Below are 25,410 nucleotides of genomic sequence, written 5' to 3'. Positions count from 1 at the left end.
AAGGAAAAATCACTATCTTTCATTCTTTTTTCCCCCATCTTCCATGGTTGCACAATATCCTCACTTTCTTTGAGTTGCAAAGGAAAAACTACAAGCAAATTTACGAGAATCATGTCTTTCATAGATAGAAAATAGCATTTTGTTATTGAGAAATTAAAAGTGCATTCTTTCTTTTTTATGTATTTCTTTATATATAATAATATAGTATTATTTTCTATGGAGATGGTGTATAATTGACTTTAGTTAGGTAAAGTTAAATTTACTAATAATGGAACAAATGTCATGATACTGTTAATATAACACATGCTGACGCACATATTTTAAGACTTCACACATATTTGGGTATATGCCTAGGTGAAATACCTCGTGTTCCTCGTTTAAAAAGTTACAAACCCAACTTAATTTGTTGAAAACAAGTGTGTTAATTAAAGAGTAGACATAATCATAAATCACCTTCAACATCATTCCAAGAAAAAGTAATAAATAAAGAAATCATCATCCTCTTTGGGGCCCTTTTCAAGTACTAATAAATTAATTACAGTCAAAGAATTTTCAAAAAAGGGAACTAGTTTATTAATTACTCATCCATCACTAAACATCAATTCCAAAATGATCATGTTTTAGTGACCTTGAGTTAGTTTATTAGTTTCATAATAGTATGGCGGAAAAAATTAAAGGATTTGCACTCAGTGGTACAATGAAACTCAAGGGTTTTCATTTGTCCAATAGCAAATTTCAAGGATTTTAAACTTAGTTTACGTAGATATATATTACGATATGTTATTATAAGTTATATGGTCAAGAATAATTAAGGCATTTCAACTGCTCAACAACTAAATTTTGACATAAATATAAATAGAAAATAGAAAGTCTGGACAAGAAACTTATAAAAAATGTGGATTACAAAAGGGGTTTCAGTATAAGGTGGAGATCAACTGTAATGATCCAACCGGTCATTTTAACTTTTAGAACCCTGTTCCCTAAAATAAAATTTTTTGTAGGTGCTTGTAATGATTTATGACTTGCGAGGATGGTTGGTTCGGGTTTTGGAATTATTTGAGGTGAAACCGGAACACTTGGTTCCTTAAGTTGGCCTTAAAGTGCTAAGTTTGACTTCGGTCAACATTTTGAGAAAACGACTCCGGAATAGAATTTTGATGATTCCAACAGCTCCGTATGGTGATTTTGGACTTAGGAGCGTGATCAAAATTTTTTTTGGAAGTCCGTAGTGAAATTAGGCTTGAAATGGCTAAAATAGAAATTTAAAGTTTAAAAGTTTGACCGGGGAGTTGACTTTTTGATACCGGAGTCGGAATTCAGTTTCGAAAATTTTCATAGCTCCGTTATATAATTTATGACTTGTGTGTAAAATTTGAGGTCAATCGGAGTTGATTTGATAGGTTCCGACATTGAATGTAGAAGTTGAAAACTCTTAGTTTCATTAAGCTTAAATTGGGGTATGATTCATGGTTTTAGCGTTGTTTGATGTGATTTAGAGGTTCGACTAAGTTCGTATGATGTTTTAGGACTTGTTGGTATATTTGGTTGAGGTCCCGAGGGCCTCGGGTGAGTTTCGGATGGTTAACGCATCAAAAGTTGGACTTAAAAAGCTGCTGCAATTTTCTCTTCTGCTGCATATTCTGGGCTGTGATCGAGCCCCAGATATCGAGCCTCAGATCGAGCCCTAGATATCGAGCCCACGATCGAGGCCTGAGTCGAAGCCAGGGACGAGGCTCAGTATCGAAGCCTCGATCGAAGGCAAGGCTCGAGGGCATGATCGAAGGTAAGGCTCGAGGGCTAGGATCGAGACCCATGCTCGATGCCCTGATCGAAGGCTCAAGCTCGATGCAATGATTGAGGCTATGATCGAAAGCCCAACCTCGATACCCTGATCGAGGCCATGATCGAGGTCCAGACTCGAGCCTCTGATCGAAGTCGCGATCGAAGGTAAGGCTCGATGGCATGATCGAAGGTATGGCTCGAGGGCTAGGATCGAGGCCCAACCCTCGATGCCCTGATCGAAGTCACATGTTCGATGCCACGATCGAGGCCTTGTTCGAGGCCCAGTTCTGAAGTGCTGGGCAGTGTTATAAAGAGAGGACATTCGTCCCATTTGCCATTTTTGACGAACTTGAGCTTGAGCAAAGACGACTTTTGGTAGATTTTCAAGGGAAAAACATTGGGGTAAGTGATTATAACTCGGATTTGATCAATATACAAGAATATATCATTATTTTCACAATTTAATTAGTGTTTTGAGATTGAAATTTGGAAAAGTTTAGAAATCTCATAAAAATAAAATTTTGAGATTTCGGTATCGATTCGGAGTCGGATTTGAGTGAAATCGGTATGGTTGGACTCATAATTGAATGGGTTGTCGTATTTCATAACTTTCGTCGGATTACGAGATGTGGGCCCTGCGGGCGAATTTTTAATTAATTTCGAGATTTTTATTAAAAATATAGTATTTCCTTATAGAATTTATTTTCTATAATTTTTAGTGATTGTATCGAATTATTTTGGCTAGATTCGAGCCATACAGAGTTGGATAATCGTGGAAAAGGCAAAATTTTGGATTAAATTGGAGCAAGACGAGGTAAGTCTCTTGTCTAATCTTGTGAGGGGAAAATTATCTCATAGGTGATTAAAAGTTAAATAATTGTTGCTAATTGTGGGGGCTACGTACGCACGAGGTGACGAGAGTCCGTGCGTAGCTACTATTAATGCTAAAGTCCGGATAGTTTAGGACTCAAAGCATGCATTACTTGTGTAAATTGTATTCTTTGATTAATTAATATTAATTGATATATATGAATATATATTGTGAATTGTTAGATAAAGATATTAAAGGATGAAAACCTCATATACTTGATTCTCTGTTTAAATTATTAATTGTTAAAGAAATTATTCTTCCTCCCAAATTTATCTTATAATAAATATACTCTCCTTCCGGAGGTATATAAAAATGTCCTCCTTTCTTGTGGAGCGGGCCGAACGCCTCGGCAGGATATCTATGGAGCGCGCCGCACGTCCCTCGGCAGTGTACACGACACTCTGGATCAGGCCGTACGTCCTCGGTATAAATCGTGCTTAATAATAATAATAATTACACGATGCTTTAATAATTTATTTCAGCTTGTAAAGCTAATTAGTAAATTGAAAAATCTTTGAAATTTAATGAATTATTATTCTTGCTTGTCAAGGAATTAATTGTTACTCCTGTAAATGAGATTTAATTGATAAATTGGAATTTATTTGAATTGACGGAATTTAATTAATATATTAAAAAATTGATACATTTAAAGGAATTTGATTATTTTCGCTGATTAAATAAATTATTGTAAATTCTGTAAATCACGTTGATTTAAATATCCTAATTTTATTTCAATTGTTATTGACCTATAGTGAGTGTCAAAGTCGGCCATCTCGTCTCTACCACTTTGAGATTTGGCTTGATACTTACTGGGTACACGTTGTTTACGTACTCATACTACACTTGCTGCACTTTTTGTGCAGGATCTGAGACAGGTACTAGTGGAGGACCTATCATCACATACCCACGTCATCCAGAGGCATAGTGGTGAGCTGCCTTTCTGAGCCGTTCTGCAGCTACCAGTGTCTCTTCTGATATTTATATTCTGTCTATTTTATTTCAGACAGTATTTGGAGTTTTGTATAATCTACTAGATGCTCATTCACTTGTGACACCAGGTCTTGGCACACACATTGGTAGAGTTTGGGTTTATATTTTCTTGGTTTTAAATTTTATCAATATATGCTTAATTTATTAGTTGGCTTGCCTAGCTGTAGTGTTGGGCGCCATCACGACCTATAGGCGAATTTGGGTCGTGACAACATGGTATCAGAGCTCTAGGTTCACGTAGGTCTCACAAGTTATGAGCAGACCTAATAGAGTCTTGCGGATCGGTACGGAGACGTCTGTACTTATCTTCGAGAGGCTATATGGTGTTAGGAAACTACCTTTCTTCATATTCTATCGTGCAATTGATGTAGTACTAAATATCCTTCTCTTATTCTCTCACAGATGGTGAGAACACGCTCTAATGAGATTCCAGACCAGGGAAGAGCTACTCCCCTAGTTGCTAGAGGCCGAGGGAGGGCTCCAGCCCGTGGTAGAGGGCGAGGACGTCCCAGGACTATTCCGGTTATGCCACCAGTGGATCTAGCAGAGAATCCCATTATTGAGGAGCAGGGTGAGGTGCCTGTGGCAGAGCCAGCTCCGGCGGATTTCACATCTGCACCGGGATTTCAGGATGTTATGGGTCGTATACTACGATTCACGGATAATATGACTCAGGCCGGTTTATTTCCGGCAGACCCAGCCACATCTCAGGCGGGCGGGAGAGCACAGACCCCTACTGCGCAGGCTCATGGATAGGCAGCTCCCGTATATCAGACCCAGGGTGCACTACCCGTGGGTGGAGTCCAGCCAGTGGCAGCAGCTACACCTGAGCCCAGGCCGGCTGTAGCCGCCGATCCTCAGAAACTATTGGACAGATGGACTAGACTACATCCTCCTGTCTTCGGGGGTGAGCGACATGAGGATCCACAGGATTTCTAAGATCGTTGCAAGGATAGACTGTACAACATGAGAATATTGGAATCCCATGGGGTTGATTTCGCTACTTTTCAGCTAGCGGGTAGAGCCCGTAAATGGTGGCAGTCTTATGCTCTTGGCAGACCAGCAGATTCTCCTCCCATGACTTGGGACAGGTTCACCCGTATCTTCTTGGACAGGTATATTCCACCCTCTCAGAGAAAAGAGTTGCGGTTTCAGTTTGAGCAGCTCCAGCAGGGTCAGATGTCAGTGACCGATTATGAGGTGAGGTTTTCTGAATTATCTCGCCATGCACTAATGATACTCCCTACCGAGGCGGAGAGACTGCGAAGGTTTGTAGCCGGTTTACATACTGGTATTCAGGCTACTATGGCTCGAGAGGTTGAGATGGGTACTTCTTATGAGCGAGTTGTGGAGATAGCCCGGAGGATTGAGGGTGTACGTCAGCGGAGCCAAGAGCAGATTATGAGAGATAAGCGGTTCAGGTACTCTGGAGAGTTCAGAGGTTCTCCGTCCGGGGGCAAAGGTCAGTTCGTGAGGGGACAGTCCAGCAGACCCCCATATCCAGCACCACCACCTCCTCGAGGTGCTCCAGTGCGACCTTATCTCAGTGCTATCCCAGAGAGTTCTTACCGCCCACCAGCTATTCAGGGTCCTTCCAGTGGGAATTCAGGTCCCCAAGGCCAGACACTTAGTTAGCAGCCCATCGCACCGAAGAGTTGTTATGAGTGCGGGGATCCCAGTCACATGCGGAGGTTTTGCCCAGGCTTCGAGGTAGACCAGTACAGCAGGGTCAGCAGCCTATGCTTACCGGACCAGTTGCTCCACCAGTAGTCCGACCACCCAGAGGTGGAGGACAGGTGGGTAGGGGCCGTCCTAGAGGTGGAGGTCAGCCAGGCGGAGGCCAGACAGTTGGCGCTCCAGCTCGGTTCTATGCTTTTCCGGCTAGACCAGATGCAGAGGCCTCAGATGCCGTGATTACAGGTATTATTTCTGTTTGTGGCAAAGATGCCTCAGTATTATTTGATCCAGGATCTACGTATTCATATGTGTCATCTCTATTTGCTCCATTCCTGGGTGTTTCTCGTGAGTCCTTGAGTACTCCTGTTTATGTGTCCACTCCTGTGGGCGATTCTGTTGTCGTGAACCGGATCTTTATTATTACATTCTGTGGTTATGAAACTAGAGCAGATCTCCTATTGCTTGAGATGACCGATTTTGAAATTATTCTAGGTATGGACTGGTTATCTCCATATCATGCTATTCTAGATTGTCATGCCAAGACTGTTACCTTGGCTATTCCAGCATTGCCTAAGCTGGAGTGGAAGGGTTCGCCTATTAGTTCATTTAATCGAGTTATTTCTTTTATAAAGGCTCAACACATGGTTGAGAAGGGTTGTTTGGCTTATTTAGCCTATGTTCGGGATACTACTGCAGAGACTCCGGCTATTGATTCAGTGCCTGTAGTTCGGGAGTTCCCCGATGTATTTCCGTCAGATCTTCCAGGTATGCCACCTGATCGTGATATTGATTTCTGTATTGACTTGGCTTCAGATACCCAGCCTATATCTATCCCACCGTATCGCATGGCTCCGAAAGAATTGAAAGAATTGAAAGAACAGCTTGAAGAGTTACTAGCCAAAGGGTTTGTCAGGCCGAGTGTATCGCCTTGGGGTGCACCAGTATTGTTTGTGAAAAATAAGGATGGAACAATGCAGATGTGTATTGATTATCGCCAATTGAACAAAGTCACTATTAAGAACAAGTACCCGTTGCCGCGTATTGATGATCTATTTGACCAGTTACATGGTGCTAGGGTATTCTCTAAGATTGACTTGAGGTCGGGGTACCATCAGTTGAAGATTCGGGATTCGAATGTTCCGAAGACTGCTTTCCGTACTAGATATGGTCATTATGAGTTTCTAGTAATGTCTTTTGGTTTAACTAATGCACCGGCAGCATTTATGGATCTGATGAACAGGGTATTCATGACATATATTGACTCATTTGTCATTGTCTTCATTGATGACATTTTGATCTACTCACGTAGTAAGGAGGAGCATGATCAGCATATGAGAGTAGTGCTTCAGACATTGCGGGCACAAAAGCTATATGCTAAGTTCTCTAAATGTGAGTTTTGGCTAGAGTCTGTAGCATTTTTGGGACATATCGTATCGGGCGAAGGTATTAAAGTTGATCCCAAAAAGATTGAGGCAGTTCAGAATTGGCATCGTCCCACTTTGGCGATAGAGATCAGGAGTTTTCTGGGTTTGGCAGGTTATTATCGTCGGTTCGTGGAAGGTTTTTCATCTATTGCAGCACCTTTGACCAAATTAACCCAGAAGGGTGCTCCATTCCGATGGTCCGATGATTGTGAGGTGAGCTTTCAGAAGCTCAAGACATCATTGACTACAACACCAGTGTTAGTGTTGCCTTCTGGTTCGGGGATGTATACAGTGTATTGTGACGCTTCGCGCATTGGCTTGGGTTGTGTATTGATGCAGGAAGGGCAAGTTATTGCATATGCTTCACGTCAGCTGAAGCCCCATGAAAAGAATTATCCGGTACATGATTTGGAGTTAGCTGCGATTGTTCACGCTCTTAAGATTTGGAGGCATTATCTTTATGGGGTGTCTTGCGAAGTTTACACTGATCATCGCAGTTTGCAGCATTTGTTCAAGTAGAGGGATCTAAATTTGAGGCAGCGCAGATGGCTGGAGTTACTAAAAGATTATGATATTACTATCTTGTATCATCCGGGCAAAGCAAATGTGGTTGCAGATGCCTTGAGCAGAAAGGCGGAGAGTATGGGTAGTTTGGCTTTCATTTCAGCAGAGGAAAGGCCATTAGCCTCAGATATTCAATCCTTGGCTAACAGACTTGTGAGGTTGGATATTTCAAAGCCCAGCCGAGTTCTTGCATGTGTTGTGGCCCGGTCTTCACTATTTGAACAGATCAAGGCTCGCCAGTATGATGACCCACACCTGGTGGTTCTTCGTGAAACGGTACTACGAGGTGGTGCCAAGGAAGTCACTATTGGTGCAGATGGTGTTCTACGACTCCAGGATCGTCTGTGTGTTCCTAATGTGGATGAACTGAGGAAAAAGATCCTGGAGGAGGCACACAGTTCTCGATATTCTATTCATCCAGGTGCTACGAAGATGTATCGTGACTTGAGGCAGCATTATTGGTGGCGACGAATGAAAAAGGACATAGTTGAGTATGTAGCTCGGTGTCTAAATTGCCAGCAAGTTAAATATGAGCATCAGAGGCCAGGTGGACTAATTCAGCAGATGACTATACCAGAGTGGAAATGGGAACGAATTACTATGGATTTTGTAGTTGGGTTGCCGCGGACCTTGAGGAAGTTTGATGCAGTTTGGGTGATTGTTGACAGGTTGACCAAGTCGGCACATTTTATTCCTGTTATGACTACGTATACTTCAGAGAGGTTGGCCCAGATTTATATTCAGGAGATAGTTCGGTTGCACGGTGTGCCAATTTCCATCATATCAGATAGAGGCCCTCAGTTTACTTCACATTTCTGGAGAGCAGTACAGAGTGAGTTGGGGACCCGTGTAGAGCTCAGCATATCCTTTCATCCGCAGACCGATGGATAGTCAGAGAGGACAATTTAGATTTTGGAGGATATGCTCAAGGCATGTGTGATTGAATTTGGAGGTCAGTGGGATCGTTTCCTGCCTTTAGCCGAGTTTGCTTATAATAACAGTTACCAATCCAGCATCGAGATGGCTCCATTTGAGGCTTTATATGGTCGGCGATGTCCTTCACCTATCGGATGGTTTGAGCCAGGTGAGGCTAAGTTATATGGTACTGATTTGGTAATGGATGCCTTGGAAAAGGTAAAGTTGATTCAGGAGTGACTTCGTACAGCATAGTCCAGACAAAAGAGTTACGCGGATCAGAAAGCGGATGATATATCATTTATGGTAGGTGAAAAAGTTCTCTTGAAGGTTTCGCCGATGAAGGGAATTATGAGATTCGGGAAGAAGGGCAAGTTGAGCCCAAGGTTTATAGGCCCATTTGAGGTGTTGAAACGAGTTGGGGAGGTTGCTTATGAGCTTGCCTTGCCTCCCAGACTATCGGGAGTTCATCCGATTTTTCACGTATCTATGCTCCGGAAGTATCATGCCGACCTATCACATGTGTTAGACTTCAGTACAATTCAGCTAGATAATAGCTTGGGTTATGAAGAGGAGCCAATTGCCATTGTTGATAAACAGGTTCGCCAGTTGAGATCCAAGAGGATTTCTGCAGTAAAAGTCCAGTGGAGGGGCCAACCAGCCGAAGAAGTGACTTGGGAGACCGAGGAAAACATGCGGAGCAGATATCCAGACTTATTCAGCACTTCAGGTATAATTCTAAACCCGTTCGAGGACGAACGTTTGTTTAAGAAGTGGAGAATGTAATGACCCAACCGGTCATTTTAACTTTTAGAACCCCGTTCCCTAAAATAAAACTTTTCGTAGGTGCTTGTAATGATTTATGACTTGCGGGGATGGTTGGTTCGGGTTTTGGAAGTGTTTGAGGTGAAACCGGAACACTTGGTTCCTTAAGTTGGCCTTAAAGTGCTAAGTTTGACTTCGGTCAACATTTTGAGAAAATGACCCCGGAATAGAATTTTGATGATTCCAACAGCTCCGTATGGTGATTTTGGACTTAGGAGCGTGATCGAAATTTTTTTTGGAAGTCCGTATTGAAATTAGGCTTGAAATGGCTAAAATAGGAATTTAAAGTTTGAAAGTTTGACCGGGGAGTTGACTTTTTGATACCGGAGTCGGAATTCAATTCCAAAAATTTTCATAGCTCCGTTATGTAATTTATGACTTGTGTGTAAAATTTGAGGTCAATCGGAGTTGATTTGATAGGTTCCGACATTGAATGTAGAAGTTAAAAACTCTTAGTTTTATTAAGCTTGAATTGGGGTATGATTCATGGTTTTAGCATTGTTTGATGTGATTTAGAGGTTCGACTAAGTTCGTATGATGTTTTAGGACTTGTTGGTATATTTGGTTGAGGTCCCGAGGGCCTCGGGTGAGTTTCGGATGGTTAACGGATCAAAAGTTGGACTTAAAAAGCTGCTGCAATTTTCTCTTCTGCTGCATATTCTGGGCTGTGATCGAGCCTCGGATCGAGCCCCAAATCGAGCCCCAGATATCTAGCCCATGATCGAGGCCTGAGTCGAAACCAGGGACGAGGCTCAGTATCGAAGCCTCGATCGAAGGCAAGGCTCGAGGGCATGATCGAAAGTAAGGCTCGAGGGCTAGGATCGAGACCCATGCTCGATGCCCTGATTGAAGGCTCAAGCTCGATACAATGATTGGGGCTATGATCGAAGGCCCAAGCTCGATACCCTGATCGAGGCCATGATCGAAGGTAAGGCTCGATGGCATGATCGAAGGTATGGCTCGAGGGCTAGGATCGAGGCCCAACCCTCGATGCCCTGATCGAAGGCACATGTTCGATGCCGCGATCGAGGCCCTGTTCGAGGCCCAGTTCCGAAGTGCTGGGCAGTGTTATAAAGAGAGGACATTCGTCCCATTTGCCATTTTTGACGAACTTGAGCTTGAGCAGAGACGACTTTTGGCAGATTTTCAAGGGAAAAATATTGGGGTAAGTGATTCTATCTCGGATTTGATCAATATACAAGAATATATCATTGTTTTCACAATTTAATTAGTGTTTTGAGATTGAAATTTGAAAAAGTTTAGAAATCTCATAAAAATAAAATTTTGAGATTTCGGTATCGATTCGGAGTCGGATTTGAGTGAAACTGGTATGGTTGGACTCGTAATTGAATGGGTTGTCGGATTTCATAACTTTCGTCGGATTCTGAGATGTGGGCCCCGCGGGCGAACTTTTAATTAATTTCGGGATTTTTATTAAAAATGTAGTATTTCCTTATAGAATTTATTTCCTATAATTTTTAGTAATTGTATCGAATTATTTTGGCTAGATTCGAGCTAGACAGAGTTGGATAATCGTGGAAAAGGCAAAATTTTGGATTAAATTGGAGCAAGACGAGGTAAGTCTCTTGTCTAATCTTGTGAGGGGAAAATTACCTCATAGGTGATTAAAAATTAAATAATTATTGCTAATTGTGGGGGCTACGTATGCACGAGATGACGAGAGTCCGTGCGTAGCTACTATTAATGCTAAAGTCCGGGTAGTTTAGGACTCAAAGCATGCATTACTTGTGTAAATTGTATTCTTTGATTAATTAATATTAATTGATATATATGAATATATTGTGAATTGTTAGATAAAGATATTAAAGGATGAAAATCTCATAGGCTTGATTTTCTGTTTAAATCCTCATATACTTGATTCTCTGTTTAAATTATTAATTGTTAAAGAAATTATTCTTCCTCCCAAATTTATCTCATAATAAATATACTCTCCTTCCGAAGGTACATAAAAATGTCCTCCTTTCTTGTGGAGCGGGCCGAACGCCTCGGCAGGATAGATGCATCTATGGAGCGCGCCGCACGTCCCTCGGCAGTGTACACGACACTCTGGATCGGGTCGTACGTCCTCGGCAGAAATCGTGCTTAATAATAATAATAATTACACGATGCTTTAATAATTTATTTCAGCTTGTAAAGCTAATTAGTAAATTGAAAAATCTTTGAAATTTAATGAATTATTATTCTTGCTTGTTAAGGAATTAATTGTTACTCCTGTAAATGAGATTTAATTGATAAATTAGAATTTATTTGAATTGAAGGAATTTAATTAATATATTGAAAAATTGATACATTTAAAGGAATTTGATTATTTTCACTGATTAAATAAATTATTGTAAATTCTGTAAATCACGTTGATTTAAATATCCTAGTTTTATTTTAATTGTTATTGACCTATAGTGAGTGTCAAAGTCGGACATCTCGTCTCTACCACTTTGAGATTATGCTTGATACTTACTGGGTACACGTTGTTTACGTACTCATACTACACTTGCTGCACTTTTTGTGCAGGATCTGAGACAGATACTAGTAGAGGACCTATCATCACATACCCACGTCCTCCCGAGGCATAGTGATGAGCTGCCTTTCTGAGCCATTCTGCAGCTACCAATGTCTCTTCTGATATTTATATTCTATCTATTTTATTTCAGATAGTATTTGGAGTTTTGTATAATCTACTAGATGCTCATTCACTTGTGACACCAGGTCTTGGCACACACATTGGTAGAATTTGGGTTTATATTTTCTTGGTTTTAAATTTTATCAATATATGTTTAATTTATTAGTTGGCTTGCCTAGCTGTAGTGTTGGGCGCCATCACAACCTACAGGTGAAATTGGGTCGTGCCATCAACAACGTCTCACATTAACTATGATCAACATTAATTTTCTGAGCATATAAGAAAATATGAAATCCTTATCGTGTGAGATGACACTTTTTATTGGACAAATCAATACGAAAACATTTTAAACCACAATAGTACTCTCTGCTATTATATCGGGATAAAACAATATTTATCAAGAATTAACTTTTTGTGAAATTACCTGTATCGTGGTAAATATGGGCAATTTATTGTTTCTACCATATATATGTATGTGTGTGAACAAAGAATTAAGATGTATATATATGGTAAAAAAGACCAACTTTCAATCATTAAATATCATTAATCTTGTCTTGATCTTTAATGGCAAATTAACATTGTTAGAACAAACAAATATAATTCTGCATATTAAATATTATACGAAGAAACGAACCCGAAGATGGAGATTTTTCTCCCACATTATACATTCATATAACCGGAAAAAATGCTTTAGTAATTACTAGTAATTAGTGTAGGAAAACAGCATAATGCATTGGCAAGAAATATCCCTATAACACTACTGCTGTCTTAATTACCTTATCTACCATCTTTTGGGCATTTATTAACGAATCAAGCATTTTTCTTGTTTGTTCATTTCATGCAGAAACTTAGATTATGTAAAAGTCCAATAATTTCTAGTAATTCTTATAGAACAAGGGTTTAATTACTTCTTATGGTTTTGTATGCTATAGTACATGTGCTTTAATTAATTTGCTAGAGTTAAAAAAAAAATGCATACATACTAACAAAAAATAGCATATATTTCGTGCTTAAATTATTTCTATTTAAAAAATGACAATGTTTTTTCACATCCATGCAGAGACTTGGATTATGCAAAAGTTCAATAATTTTTGGAGTAGTAGTTACTTCTAATAGAGCAAGGGTCTATTTCTTATAGTGTTTTGTATGCTATAGTACATGTGCTTTAATTTGCTTGAGTTCAGAAAAAGAGATACTAACAAAAGAAAGCATATATTTCGTACTTAAATTGTTTCTATTTAAGAAATGACATGTTTCTTTACATTCATTCTGAAAAGAAACCAATAAAAAGAGTTAATGAAATTCTTGAGATGGTGACAAAGCATGTGCAAGCTTGAATCTTGATCAAGAAACTCCCAAAAGAGGTCCCTAATTTCTCAAGTAGGTTTTGGTGTTAGAAATTATTGGCCAAACTTCTGAATGTGTAGCGTAAAGTTTCAATTGCTGAGATTTTAGAAAAATTGATTAAGGGAAATTTCCACTTAAATTTTCATTATAGAGTAGCTCTAAACAAAAACACCTACAGATCTAACTAATAAATACAACAAAATAACTACTCATGTGACATCAGTAATGTATCTAGATAGATCCTTTTGAAATTAAACCCTTTTAAACTTTTATAAATAGATTAATTTTTCTGGAAATCTAACAGACAACTAACATGGTTTAAACAATCCACCTCTAATAATAATCACAGGTTACAACAATACATTGATCCAATCGATCTAAAAATATCGTGAGAAAAAAAACCGACCTGGAAAGTATAATTCTTGCTATACAATTAATACTAACCAGAAAAAATGACTCAATGAACATGGTTCAATTTTTTTCTTTTGGCCTTGGAATTATGAAAACGATTAAAAATCAACAATTAATTAAACTCAAAATTCTAATTCCAAAACATATTATGCTATTTCTATTGAAACTAAATTATTTTCAGTATATTCACTAGCAAGATACAAACTATTCTAGCGATTATGAGTAGTAAATTAAACTACAATGTATCGAATTCTTTTGTATGATTTAGATTTATCTTTTGAATATTTAATCTTCTATAGACTTTATTCTTGAGTCCCAACTTAGTTAATATCTTTTCACTCGTGTGATTTATATTTTTTTGTCTTTGATTAGTTTCTTTAACGCTGCTATAGAATAGTTGATGGATCTATACTTTGGTCATCTTTCATATTTTTTTTAATTTATCACCCTTTAAATGTCTAGATAATTTTACTAAGTCCTATAAAAGTATGTACAGTCAGACCTCTCTATAACAACACTTCTCTATAAAAGCCAAATTTTTTCGAAACCAATTTTTATGTTATATTATAATATATATTCTCTATAACAATAATTCGCTATAACATTCAAAAATATTCGGAACAAACGAGGTTGTTATAGAGAGGTTTGACTGTATGTTATTGCATTCTACTTCTACTAGTGACTTTTATATAATATTTTAAAAAAAACAAAAATTAACCGAACCAAATCGTACTGATACCGAAGAGAAACTGACATGATTGAAACGAGATTTCGAAAATTCTAATTTTCGTAATACATAAAGAATAATCAAAAAATAATATGGTATAAATTTTATAAAATAATCGGTCGAATCGAACCATTGACACAAACCTAAATGAGCATTCATAAAAGCAAAGCTTCATTACTAAAATTGTGATGAGATAAAAAATATTCCTCTATTTTTAATTAGACTAGTATCTATGAACGTGTGTTGCAGGTTAATAATGGCACGTGATGATTTAAACATTTATTGATATGAATGAACAATAAAGTTTAATTAATGAGAGAATTTTTATGTATAATAATACAACAATCATCTAAATGTCGAAAAATATTATTATATTAGCATAATATATAAATTTAAAATAAAAGGACATCATCAAAACTTACACAAATGATCAATTTTGTCATGTTAGTTAGATAATTATATATTATAGTTTAAAAGTATTTAATGTAATGGTATCTTAACGAACATTTTTTTATGGACAATATTTTTTTGTGTATGTTTCCTCCTAATGCGTTGGTTGTTCTGCCTTAACCAGAACTCTTGTTGTCGATCTTGATATCTAGGGGTGGGCATAATACCGACCGAACCGTAAATTTTGGTTCATTCGGTTCCAGTTTTTCGGCTTATTCGGTCGATTTGCAGTTTATGTTTTCTATAATTTCGGTGTTCGGTTCGATGCTCGGTTTTGCAACTTCATTTTCGGATAAACCGAAAAACTGAAGTTTTCTTATATGGGTCTTAGCCTCTAGGCTCCTCTTAAGTTGTCTTGCCCAACTTTTTCTCATATTTACATTATAAAATTTGAATCCCAAACCCAAATAAAGTCTCACATTCTAAAAATTATCCCTTTTTGTTTGCCAATGCATCTTTAATCTTTGTTTGCTTGAGCGTCACCGGTGTTGCTGTCTACGAGGTATTTATATTATAAGTAATATTTGTTAAATAGATTTTTGTAATATCGAAATTATCCCATACTAATGCCTTAAATTTAGTTCCTTAACAAAATTCAGTTTTCCCTTCCTGTATTGGTTGAGCTTCCATATTTTCCGTTTCGCCTGCCCATGACGGCTTCTCTCCACTCGATTGTGGCTAAGTAATATCCATCTATTCTAGCAAACTCTCATTTGCAACGACTGCCTTAGATTTAGCTGGACTCATATTAGTATGTTCATGTTTTACAGTTGTCTTTGCGGGACTGAGTGTTCTCCTGGTTCATATTTAATTTGTATTTTCTACATCAACTAAATAATTTGGCCAATCATATTATAAGTATCGTATTTTTGAGTTTTAATTGCACTAAAACATGAAATTAAACATATTTTTAGTAAAAAAAATTCGATTGAAAAGCTCAATACGACAAGACCAAACCGACCGAATTGAACCGAAAATCGACCGAACCAAATTAACAAAAATCGAAGAAACCGAATTAATTTTGGTTCGGTTATTGGTGCACTAAATAGAAAATCAAAAATCGAAAAAACCGAACCGGCCGACGCCCACCCCTATTGATATCCTTCTTCAAAGTGCAACATACAGTTGTTCGTGCAAGAAAATATATTTGCGGTAAATATAGTCCAATATTTAGGATGTTTGTCCTTGTGATTTATTTATTATATTTGCAAAACATACACACACTAAAAATTATTTTCACATAAATTTAAAAGGATATTCCTTAGTTTCGAAAGACGAAAGTTGAATTCAGAGAAAAGAATATACTTAGAAGTACATTAACCAGTATCATAACTTTTGCATGTATGGCGTTATTGTCAAAACTTCTATATACCATCTGTGTGCTATTGCATAAGTTATTCGGCGTATCTAAGTTTTTCAGTAGTATGACAGACATATTTTTCTTCAAAATTAACCTATATACAATGGAAGATTAATTTTACCTTAGTCTATTATATATACGGTGGCACTAACATACGTAAGAAATAAAAAACTTGACAACAAACATGTATGGTAAAAGGTCATTTGGTATTAAAATATTTCAGTATTCTTCTTGGTAGTAATTATTGGTATCATTTTCTGCTGAGGGAAAAACTGAAAAGTATTTTATTTTTACTATAAAATTTTGCAATCAACTTTTTATTTAGTCGATCAACATATTCATTTCTTATAGCTAAGATATATTTTTAATTCTATCCTGCGATTTGCACAAATTGCGTTTTTAATCTAATGATAGAAATATTTTTCTTATTTAAATGCACTACTATTACCATTGAGATTGATAACCAAGTGTTCAGGAAGAACCAAATCATCTTTTATTGGATGCTCTTCTTCGTTTCCGACACGAAGCAAGAAGACACTTAATACTTTATCTGTTCTTACTTTATATTTCTTGTCAATTGAATCTTTTTCGTTTGAGGCCAGAAGTATAACTTTGGCAAGCTAGCTTTTACAGTCTTTGCTTTTGTCGATTTTGGAACTACTGGTAGTGCTTGATAGAAATCACCTCCCAAACCATTAATATTTTACCCAACAGTTCATTAATATCCAATATATCTTTAGAATTTCGGGCAATTATTTCGATCGTTTGATACTTATAAATGCTTCATCTCATATTATCAATTTTTCTTTCCATATAAATTTAGCACCATTACTCTGCTTTGATATATTTGTGATGGTTATTTAAGTTATTTGAAGAGGTATATCAAATCTAAAGTGGGTGGCCTCACAATAAAATCATTGTTGGTACACCACTTGCTACTATTGCTAACAATGTCATGCATCTTGATATGATATTTGCAAGTAATGCATAACATAGAAATATTATTTCGATTTCGTCGGAGGCATCTACAAAGAATAATCTCGTTATACCATAGTCGACTCTTTATAATATACTTGAAAGCTTGTTCTTGTTTAGGATTTAGCTTTGATTGTGCTTCCTCAGACACTTGTATAACATTTTGATTCTTAATAATATACTAACCTTTTTACTTTGTGTTCTAACGCTCTATTTATGGAATAAATTTATGTACTCTAAGATTGTTTTTTAACTTGAATAAGAATTTTACTCATATGATGAATTTAAAAAATAATTGAATTGGATTCACTTGTTAATAATTAATTAAAAGATTTAATTATTTGGTTTTAACATAAAAAATAATTTATTCTATATTTATTCAGATCTTAATATTAGTTCATCTCTTGTTTTGAACATTTAATCTTAATTATAATTTTATCCACCATAAATTTTATTTTCAAAGAATAAAAGATCGATATGACATTTCACTTTTAGATCTTTATGTTTGTAGAATCATTATTGGTATTGACTCTTACCAACCATTTTTTTTCTCTTTCTCACACATTTATATTCTTAAATACTTTCTTAGTTGTTGTTTAATAATGGGGTATTTTTCAATATTATACGAAAAAGTGATAAAAAAATATTTTTTGAGTAGAAAAATAGTTCAAATATAACATAAAAATATATTATCGTGGGGATATTTTTTTCTCAATTTCAACTCTTTATGCAGTTCATTTAATATTACTTTTATTTTTTCTTCGTATTGGATACTATGGAGTGGTAATGTATTGCCAATACGGAGGATTCTAATAAAATTGATTTTACTAAACCTTCCTACATATTTTTAATAAGAATTTAACAGACAAAATTTTATTGATTTTAAAATCTTAAATATTAAAAATTAGCATAGAAGATATTGTAGTCCAAAAAATAGGTTATTGCAGTTATGTCCTTTTCCTATGAGTTCTTCCGTTTAATATTTTAAGGCTATTTTGATATATTAAAATTGTATTTATGCTTTTATAATAATATATGCTCTCATTTTTCTAAATTGATTTGGACAATATAATACATTCACAAATTAAATTAGTAATAGAATATTATAATACGTTTTCAAATTAAATTAGTAATAGGAATTTTTAAGAAGTATATCATTACACGACTAATTAAGATATTTTACTTATTCAATTTTATATGAATTTGAAAGACCGAAAGTAATTATACTAATAGGATTCCTAACATGTAGTATTATGTCCAAAAACTAATAGGATTATAAGGCTAATATCTAGAGTTTCGGTTATGTCCTTTTATTATGAGTTATTATGCTTAATATTATAATTATTTTTATAAACCGAGATTGTATTCATGCTTTTATAATAATATAAATATAAATATTTATGATTTGGGCTCAGAGAATAGAATTACTTTACTAAATGGCATTTTACCCAAAATGAGATTTTTCAATACCAAGTTACAAATCCGAATTAATAGAGTCTCAAATTAGGGACCGCACCGAATATGAGAGAAAAGAAAGAAAGCAGCAGAGTTTCAGTTTCCAATTCCCACAAATCTTAACGCCGTTAGTTAGTTACTGTCACCGTCATCTCATATCATCATTCCTCATAAACGGGGGAAAACATATAAGCGAAGCCTAAGCTTACTTTCTTAAGCATTCATTCACCTCCATTTATGGCTTTTATGCACTTTTCTTCTTACACACCCTTTCCTCTCATTCCCATTTTAATTTAATAGAACTAATATTCTCTTTTATTTTTCTTGGGAAAATCAAAAAGAAAAAAAGAACCCACAGAGCGTATTCACTATTCACACTCCACCCCTTTGAAAAAAGCTCAACACAGTTTCGTTAACACAGTTTTGTCATTTGTGTTGAAACCCCACCTCTACAGTGAAAACCCAATTAGGGTTTTTCTGAAATAAAGCTCATTTATTGAGAGAGCACAGTGAAGTGTAATTTTAGTTAAAGCATTTTATTAGTTTTTATATGATTTCTTGATGGTAATGGTAATAATATGAGAAAAAAGGGTAATAGAAGATCGAAAGTTAGTATCTTTACAAATGGGGGTGGCCAAAGTGTGGAGATATAGTGTCATTTTCAAGATTTGGCCGTCGGGGCCGTCGTTGGGGGCGGGGGCGGCGGCGCGTCGGCCGATCTCATGGACAGCTATTTGCGGGTTCATGCTTTTTGCTTTGGGGTTGATTTCACTCTTCACTGGACACGTGGCATCTAATCTTGAATGGTACTCTCAGCGACTCGTCAAACGGGCTTGGTTTTATAAGCTGGTAATGTAACAAAAATGTTAGATTTTCACCCTTTTGTTTGTTGTGGCAATTTTATGCTTCAGTGTAATTTTTGAGGAAAAGGGTCTGTGAAAAAATGGAAAAAAGATTGAGGAAATGGGGAATGTTCCATTTAGCTAAATGAGTATCAGCTATGTATTTGATAATGCAGTCTTCAAAATTTTGATCTTTTTCAACCCTTACTCCCACATATAGCTAGAATGTGGAAAATAAGTGCTGATGACTGGCCTCTTTCAATGTATGTGTTAGTGTTCTTTTTAAGGGGGGTGGGAGCTCTTCTATCTTTTGAGAAACCCTGTTCAAGTTGATCTACTATTTATTTTTTTGGTTTTTTGATAATGGTGCTGTCCGGTTAGCTTGCGCACCTCGGCTATTCCACCGGATGCTTTCTACCTCCCACCGGCAAAAATACCGAGTGACTCTATCCACCAAAGCTTAGGTAGATGGGAAGAAATCACGTAGTGTTTTTTGCTCCTGCTGGTTTGAACCCGAGACCTCGTGGTTCTCCTCGCACTTCATTGGCCGCTAGCCAACATCCTTAAGTGCTACTTGACCTATTTTCTCTTAGAAATACATGCAGACTCATCGAAGAAAATAACATAATAAAAGGGCAGCCCGGTGCACTAAGCTCCCGCTATGCGCGGGGTCCTGGAAAGGGCCGGACCACAAGGGTCTATAGTAACACAATGAAAACAATGAAGAAAATAACACAATGAAAACAAAAAAAAGATCTGCATAGGAGACACCTGCAAGTTGGGATTAAGTCTTAGTAATGCTGTTAGATTTGCAGTACTTAATAAAAGAAAATGCCATTACACTTAAAATGCTATATTACACTTATATAGGGATTTTTTTTTGGTTTGTTAGAGATTTGTATGTTGGTAGGAAACTACTAGTGTTAGAACACTCTCCTAATTTGTCTTTTTTTTCCCTCGAAGAACCCCTAATATGCATTAACAGTTAAATTATTTAGTATCGAACAGAGTGGTCGAAATGCTACAGAATGCATATTGAGGATTCTAGCCCCTTTCATTAGTCTGGGATTGAGGCATATAGTTGTAGTAGAATAATTAGATGGGACATATCTTCATGTGGAAATGAACTCTCGTAGATATTAAGGAAAGAAATTTTCGTTTCTTGTGCTAGATCTTTGTGGATGAGTCATCGAAAGATTTTCTTCTATTAGATAAAAAATACTGGAGAAGTTTGCCATTGCTGGTATGGCCCAAAATTTAATTGGAAAAGCAAATGTTTGTGGCTATGACACTAACATGCATGACAGTGAAGGCTAAGTTATTGTGATGCGTGTCTTGGTATATTTAAGCATCACATTTTGGTTCTATGACATGTTTCAGGATGGAGGTCATCGTGCACAAATTGACATTTGGAAATCAAGGTATTCAAGTTCTTACTACGGATGCAGTGAGAGAGGCCCTCATTTTGCTTGTAAGTTTATTAGTGCTTTTACATGGTATCCTTGCATATTTCTAAAGGTACATAGTGTTTTTCTCCAGTAGTCTAAAGGTATGTGAAATATCAATTATGGTCCTTCTGTTATTGGCTTGAGTTAACTCGTTGGTTTAAACATGAACCTGATTTGACGCTATAATGTTTCCAAAATTAAATGTAGCTGCTGTGCATGAGCGATCTTCAAATGGATATCTGCTTATTGCAACTAGTGGAGGTCTCAACCAGCAAAGAACTGGTGTAAGTATATTTTACTTGACTTTACATTTATTCATTCACTTATCTTTGGGGCCTCTGTGATATTCTTGTTTTAATCATTTTAATTCCACACCTCAATAATCTGAAATTTGAAATGTATATCTTGCTTATTAGATAACTGATGCTGTAGTTGTTGCACGGATACTCAATGCCACTTTAGTTGTACCTGAACTGGATCATCATTCATTTTGGAAGGATGACAGGTTTGTCTGCTTCTTTTAGTTTATTGGTAGAGCATGTGTATTTCTTAACGTCATAGTATATTAAGCAAGTTTGTGATTTTTTCTTACCGAGGCTTGTTTACTTGCAGTGATTTTGTCAACATTTTTGACGTCGGTTGGTTCATCTCTTACCTTGCAAAAGATGTCACGATTGTTAAAAGGGTTCCAGAGAAGGTCATGACGTCAATGGAAAAACCCCCATATACCATGCGAGTTCCTAGAAAATCTGAGCCTGAATATTATTTGGAGCAAGTATTGCCTATACTCTTAAGAAGACGGGTAAGTGAATACACAAAATAGCTTACTAAGCTAGCTGTTATTTTCTTGTTAGAGCTGATGATTCCAAGAAATAGTAATGCACTTTAGGAAATGTTGTATCATTTGCTTCCTGACCTCCTATTAAGTGAGCAGTGAGCACTATGTCGAGTTGCAAGAGCCAAAGATGCACTTTGAATAAGATCTAAATCTCTCTCTGTTTTCCTGATATTAGCTTAGGCCATTGTCTGACCTAACCATTCTCAATTTCAGACATGGATAAACTTGTTTGCAAGTCAGTCAGTTCTTTTGCAAAAAAATTATCATTTTTGCATTTCTTTTTGGGCCTAGCCGTATAATAGGGGTTGGAATTTATAAAAGATAATTAATGGCATGGTCAGACACTCTGGCTATTCATTGTCTTTTGTTTCATAAATATCTATTCAGTGTTGAGGCTTTTGTTAAAGTCATTTCGTTAACTTGATCATGGCATCTGTAGTAGGACTCTGTCTATAATTGTGTGCTTGAAAGGATAAGAAATCATATTGCTCGGTAAATGGGGAAGTAGAGTTAGTTGAGGTGTGCGCGAGCTAGCCTGTACACCACGATTATCAAAAAAAAAGAGAGTAATAAATTGAGCTACTAAGGAGTTGTTTGGTCTGTGAACAAGTTATATTAGGATTATAATATGGGGATTATAATGCAGGGATTAAATATTGACTGGATTATTTAGTGGATATACTTTTGTCTGTAGATTTTTGATTCATTGGACAAAAGAATGTAATATACGGGTATACTATAAAACATGTGTTTGGTTTTACACTAGATAACTTTTATTTTCAGTTTTAACTTTAGCTTTCTTAAAGGACTTCGAGAAAAGAACTTTGGAGAAGGGCAAATGTGTCATTTTGTTGGTTTATCCTACGATTAATAATCCCGGGATTGTCATTCCACATAGAGTGGCATAAAAATAAAACCATAATTGTGGTATAAACCATCCTGGGATTGCTTATACCAGAATCAAAAGTTCTTCCAAATGCGGGATAAAATAATCCCACATTTTATCCCGGTGTTGTCATGTATCCGTTTAACCAAACGACTCCTAAGATGCTTGTAATATCTGCGTTAATTAATTTCACTGATATTCTTAGCAGTTGAGCAATTTTTCTTTAAGTGAGTTAGTCATATCTATTTATGCTTTCCTCAAAAGTATCATTCTTGGAAAGTGGTCTACCTATGCTCACTCTTTTAATATGTTCTTTAAATTGAGCTTTCATTTTTTTTCTCGTTCATCAACATCACAGTTCACCTAAGCTGGTCAAGTCTATTAAAGTGAAAACAAGATTCTGGAAAGTGCATGATTATGTTAAAATTTTATTGATGTTTGGGCTCCGAATTGCATGCAGGTTCTTCAGTTGACAAAGTTTGATTATCGACTTGCTAATGACCTCGACGAAGAGCTACAAAGATTGCGTTGCCGTGTGAATTATCATGCCTTAAGATTCACGAAACCCATAAGAAATCTTGGTCAGAAAGTTGTGTTGCGCATGCGAAAGATGGCAAAACGTTTCATTGCAGTTCACTTGAGGTTAGTTTGACTTAGTGCATTAAACAGTTAAGCCTTCTGATTCTCTGAGCTTAAATTTTTTTCCTTGCAATTTAAGAAAGCACCATTGGTTAAAAGTAAAACTGAGAACTGAAGTTGCAACTGTTTAGGCCTCTTAAGTTTAGCATGATCATTTTTGACATGTATATATTTAATTTTTAATGGAGCTAGTCATGCGCACTTCTGTTCAAGTTTGCTGTGCTGTAGGGAGGGGGATCTAGTCTTCAATTTAGTGGTTACGGCTTAGTAGTTCTCTCTCCGTGGCATAATGATGAAGATAACAAAAAAAGTCGCTTATGTAGAAAAAGATAAAATGAACTAGAACAGGCTATAAATTTGTGTTCCCTTTTGGTAAGAAGGGACCTGTATTTTGAGCTTCATTCTTGGTCGTAGTTGAGTGTCTGCCTTCATTATTTGCTTAGAAATTAGTAGAAAAGTGTGGCATAAGTTTTCAATTTAGACAGGATGAAGCTTTAGAATCTTACTGATGCCGTTTAACACTTATGTTCCGTCAATATTGATCCCCTTCGACTTTATGATTTCTACTGGCTGTTCATCTCTGCTGTGCTTTGATTATTTTTTGTAGGTTTGAACCTGATATGTTGGCATTCTCTGGCTGCTACTATGGTGGGGGTGACAAGGAAAGATATGAATTGGGTGAGATAAGAAAACGATGGGCTACTTTACCTGTAAGATCTCTATCACTAAAGAATTGCGCTCCTGCCCATTATTACACGCCAATTTAGGTGATATCACTTCTGTGCTATCAGGTCTCTATTGCATATTAGGGTGTGTCTAGGATTTGTAGAGCTGCAATTTTATTGCCAAGCTTGTGAACTACTTCCTTGCTGGCAGCCTCTTTCATTATTCTTCTCAAGCACTGTCTCTTGCTTTGGGATTTTAGGATTTTGAAATGCTATTTCTTTTGGAGTTTAGCCTGAATACATAAAGCATAATATTTAGGGAAGCAATGCGATTGAGTCACAATGAATTCTTCATTCTTGCTTTTGCAAAGTAATTTCCACAACAAGAAAGGAAAGTTTGGTGATATACTAAAGCAGTAACTCCAATAAAAATTTCTGTACATTTTGTTGGTTCAGGAGTTGAGCCCTGATGAAGAGCGAACACGAGGGAAATGCCCACTAACACCTCATGAAGTCGGGCTTATGCTGCGGGCTCTTGGCTTCAAAAATGACACGTACCTTTATGTTGCATCTGGTGAAATATATGGTGGAGAGAAGACTCTGCAGCCTCTAAGAGAGCTTTTTCCAAACTTTTATACCAAAGAGATGCTTGCCAGTGAAGAACTTCAACCATTTCTCCCCTACTCTTCTCGACTTGCTGCAGTTGACTACATTGTATGTGATGAAAGTGATGTCTTTGTCACTAACAATAACGGGAACATGGCAAAGATCCTCGCCGGTAGAAGGTGGGGGATTACTGTCCATTTTTTTATTGATCTGTTCATTAGCGACGTAGCATGATAGGGATTACTGTCCTTTTGATACTCATTGTTTTGTTGTTCATACCAAAGGAGATACATGGGGCACAAGAGGACGATCAGACCAAATGCCAAAAGGCTCAGTGCTTTGTTCATGGCACGAGATAAGATGGATTGGGCCACATTCTCTAGAAAAGTCAAATCATGCCAAAGAGGTTTCATGGGAGATCCAGAGGAAATGAGACCAGGCCGTGGAGAGTTCCATGAATTTCCATCGTCGTGTATCTGTAAGAAACCATACAATTATTCTAATGTATTAAGCAAAGAGAACAAGGATCAGTTTTCGAGAAGGAATCCAACTGTCGTGGATTCAAGATATAGGTACCTATCCAATAGCAGTAACCTGGATGAGAAAAGCTTACAGAAATTTAGAAAAGGGAGATTGAGGGAAGGGCATGAATCTCTAATAGAAGAGATTGACCCTGATAATCCTTTGTCTGACTAAATAAATATCGTGATTAGGTTATCAGTTTTGCTAGCATTGTTATGGTTATCTCGTCCTCTCCAACAGGCTGCGATTTTTCACTTTGTATGACTTCAGGAAGCTGGAGTCTCAGTGCTCGGTAGCATCTTCAATGCTCAATTTTTCCGATCTTGCTGCTTTTGTATAGCAAATCGTGTAACTTCTGGTGATCTGCAATTGTTCATATACGTTCTGTAAGATAGGACTGTAGGGAGAAGAGTGAGGCCTTATGTTGCCTGGTTGAAGATATATATTCTGCACCTTTTTCACTATGTCTCGTTTGTTTGATATGTATTTCAATTAGGACAGTTTGGTTCATCAAAAGCAGACCTGAATACCACGGGGCTTCCTCACATTCTGC

General features: G+C 36.8%; 1 protein-coding gene across 1 annotated transcript; it reads left to right on the top strand.

Moving 5' to 3' along the window:
- Window positions 1-18,473: 18,473 nt before the first annotated feature.
- Window positions 18,474-25,062, top strand: LOC107770415 (O-fucosyltransferase 29). The gene is made up of 9 exons (XM_016589722.2): window positions 18,474-19,260; window positions 20,634-20,724; window positions 20,909-20,985; window positions 21,118-21,206; window positions 21,314-21,503; window positions 22,886-23,067; window positions 23,672-23,774; window positions 24,186-24,514; window positions 24,620-25,062. The coding sequence occupies exons 1-9, from the start codon at window positions 19,036-19,038 to the stop codon at window positions 25,029-25,031; spliced, it is 1,698 nt and encodes a 565-aa protein (XP_016445208.1). The 5' UTR covers window positions 18,474-19,035; the 3' UTR covers window positions 25,032-25,062.
- Window positions 25,063-25,410: the final 348 nt, after the last annotated feature.

Source organism: Nicotiana tabacum, chromosome 23 (assembly GCF_000715075.1).
Source record: "Nicotiana tabacum cultivar K326 chromosome 23, ASM71507v2, whole genome shotgun sequence".
NCBI lineage: Eukaryota > Viridiplantae > Streptophyta > Magnoliopsida > Solanales > Solanaceae > Nicotiana > Nicotiana tabacum.
This window is presented reverse-complemented; position numbering and strand designations above follow the sequence as displayed.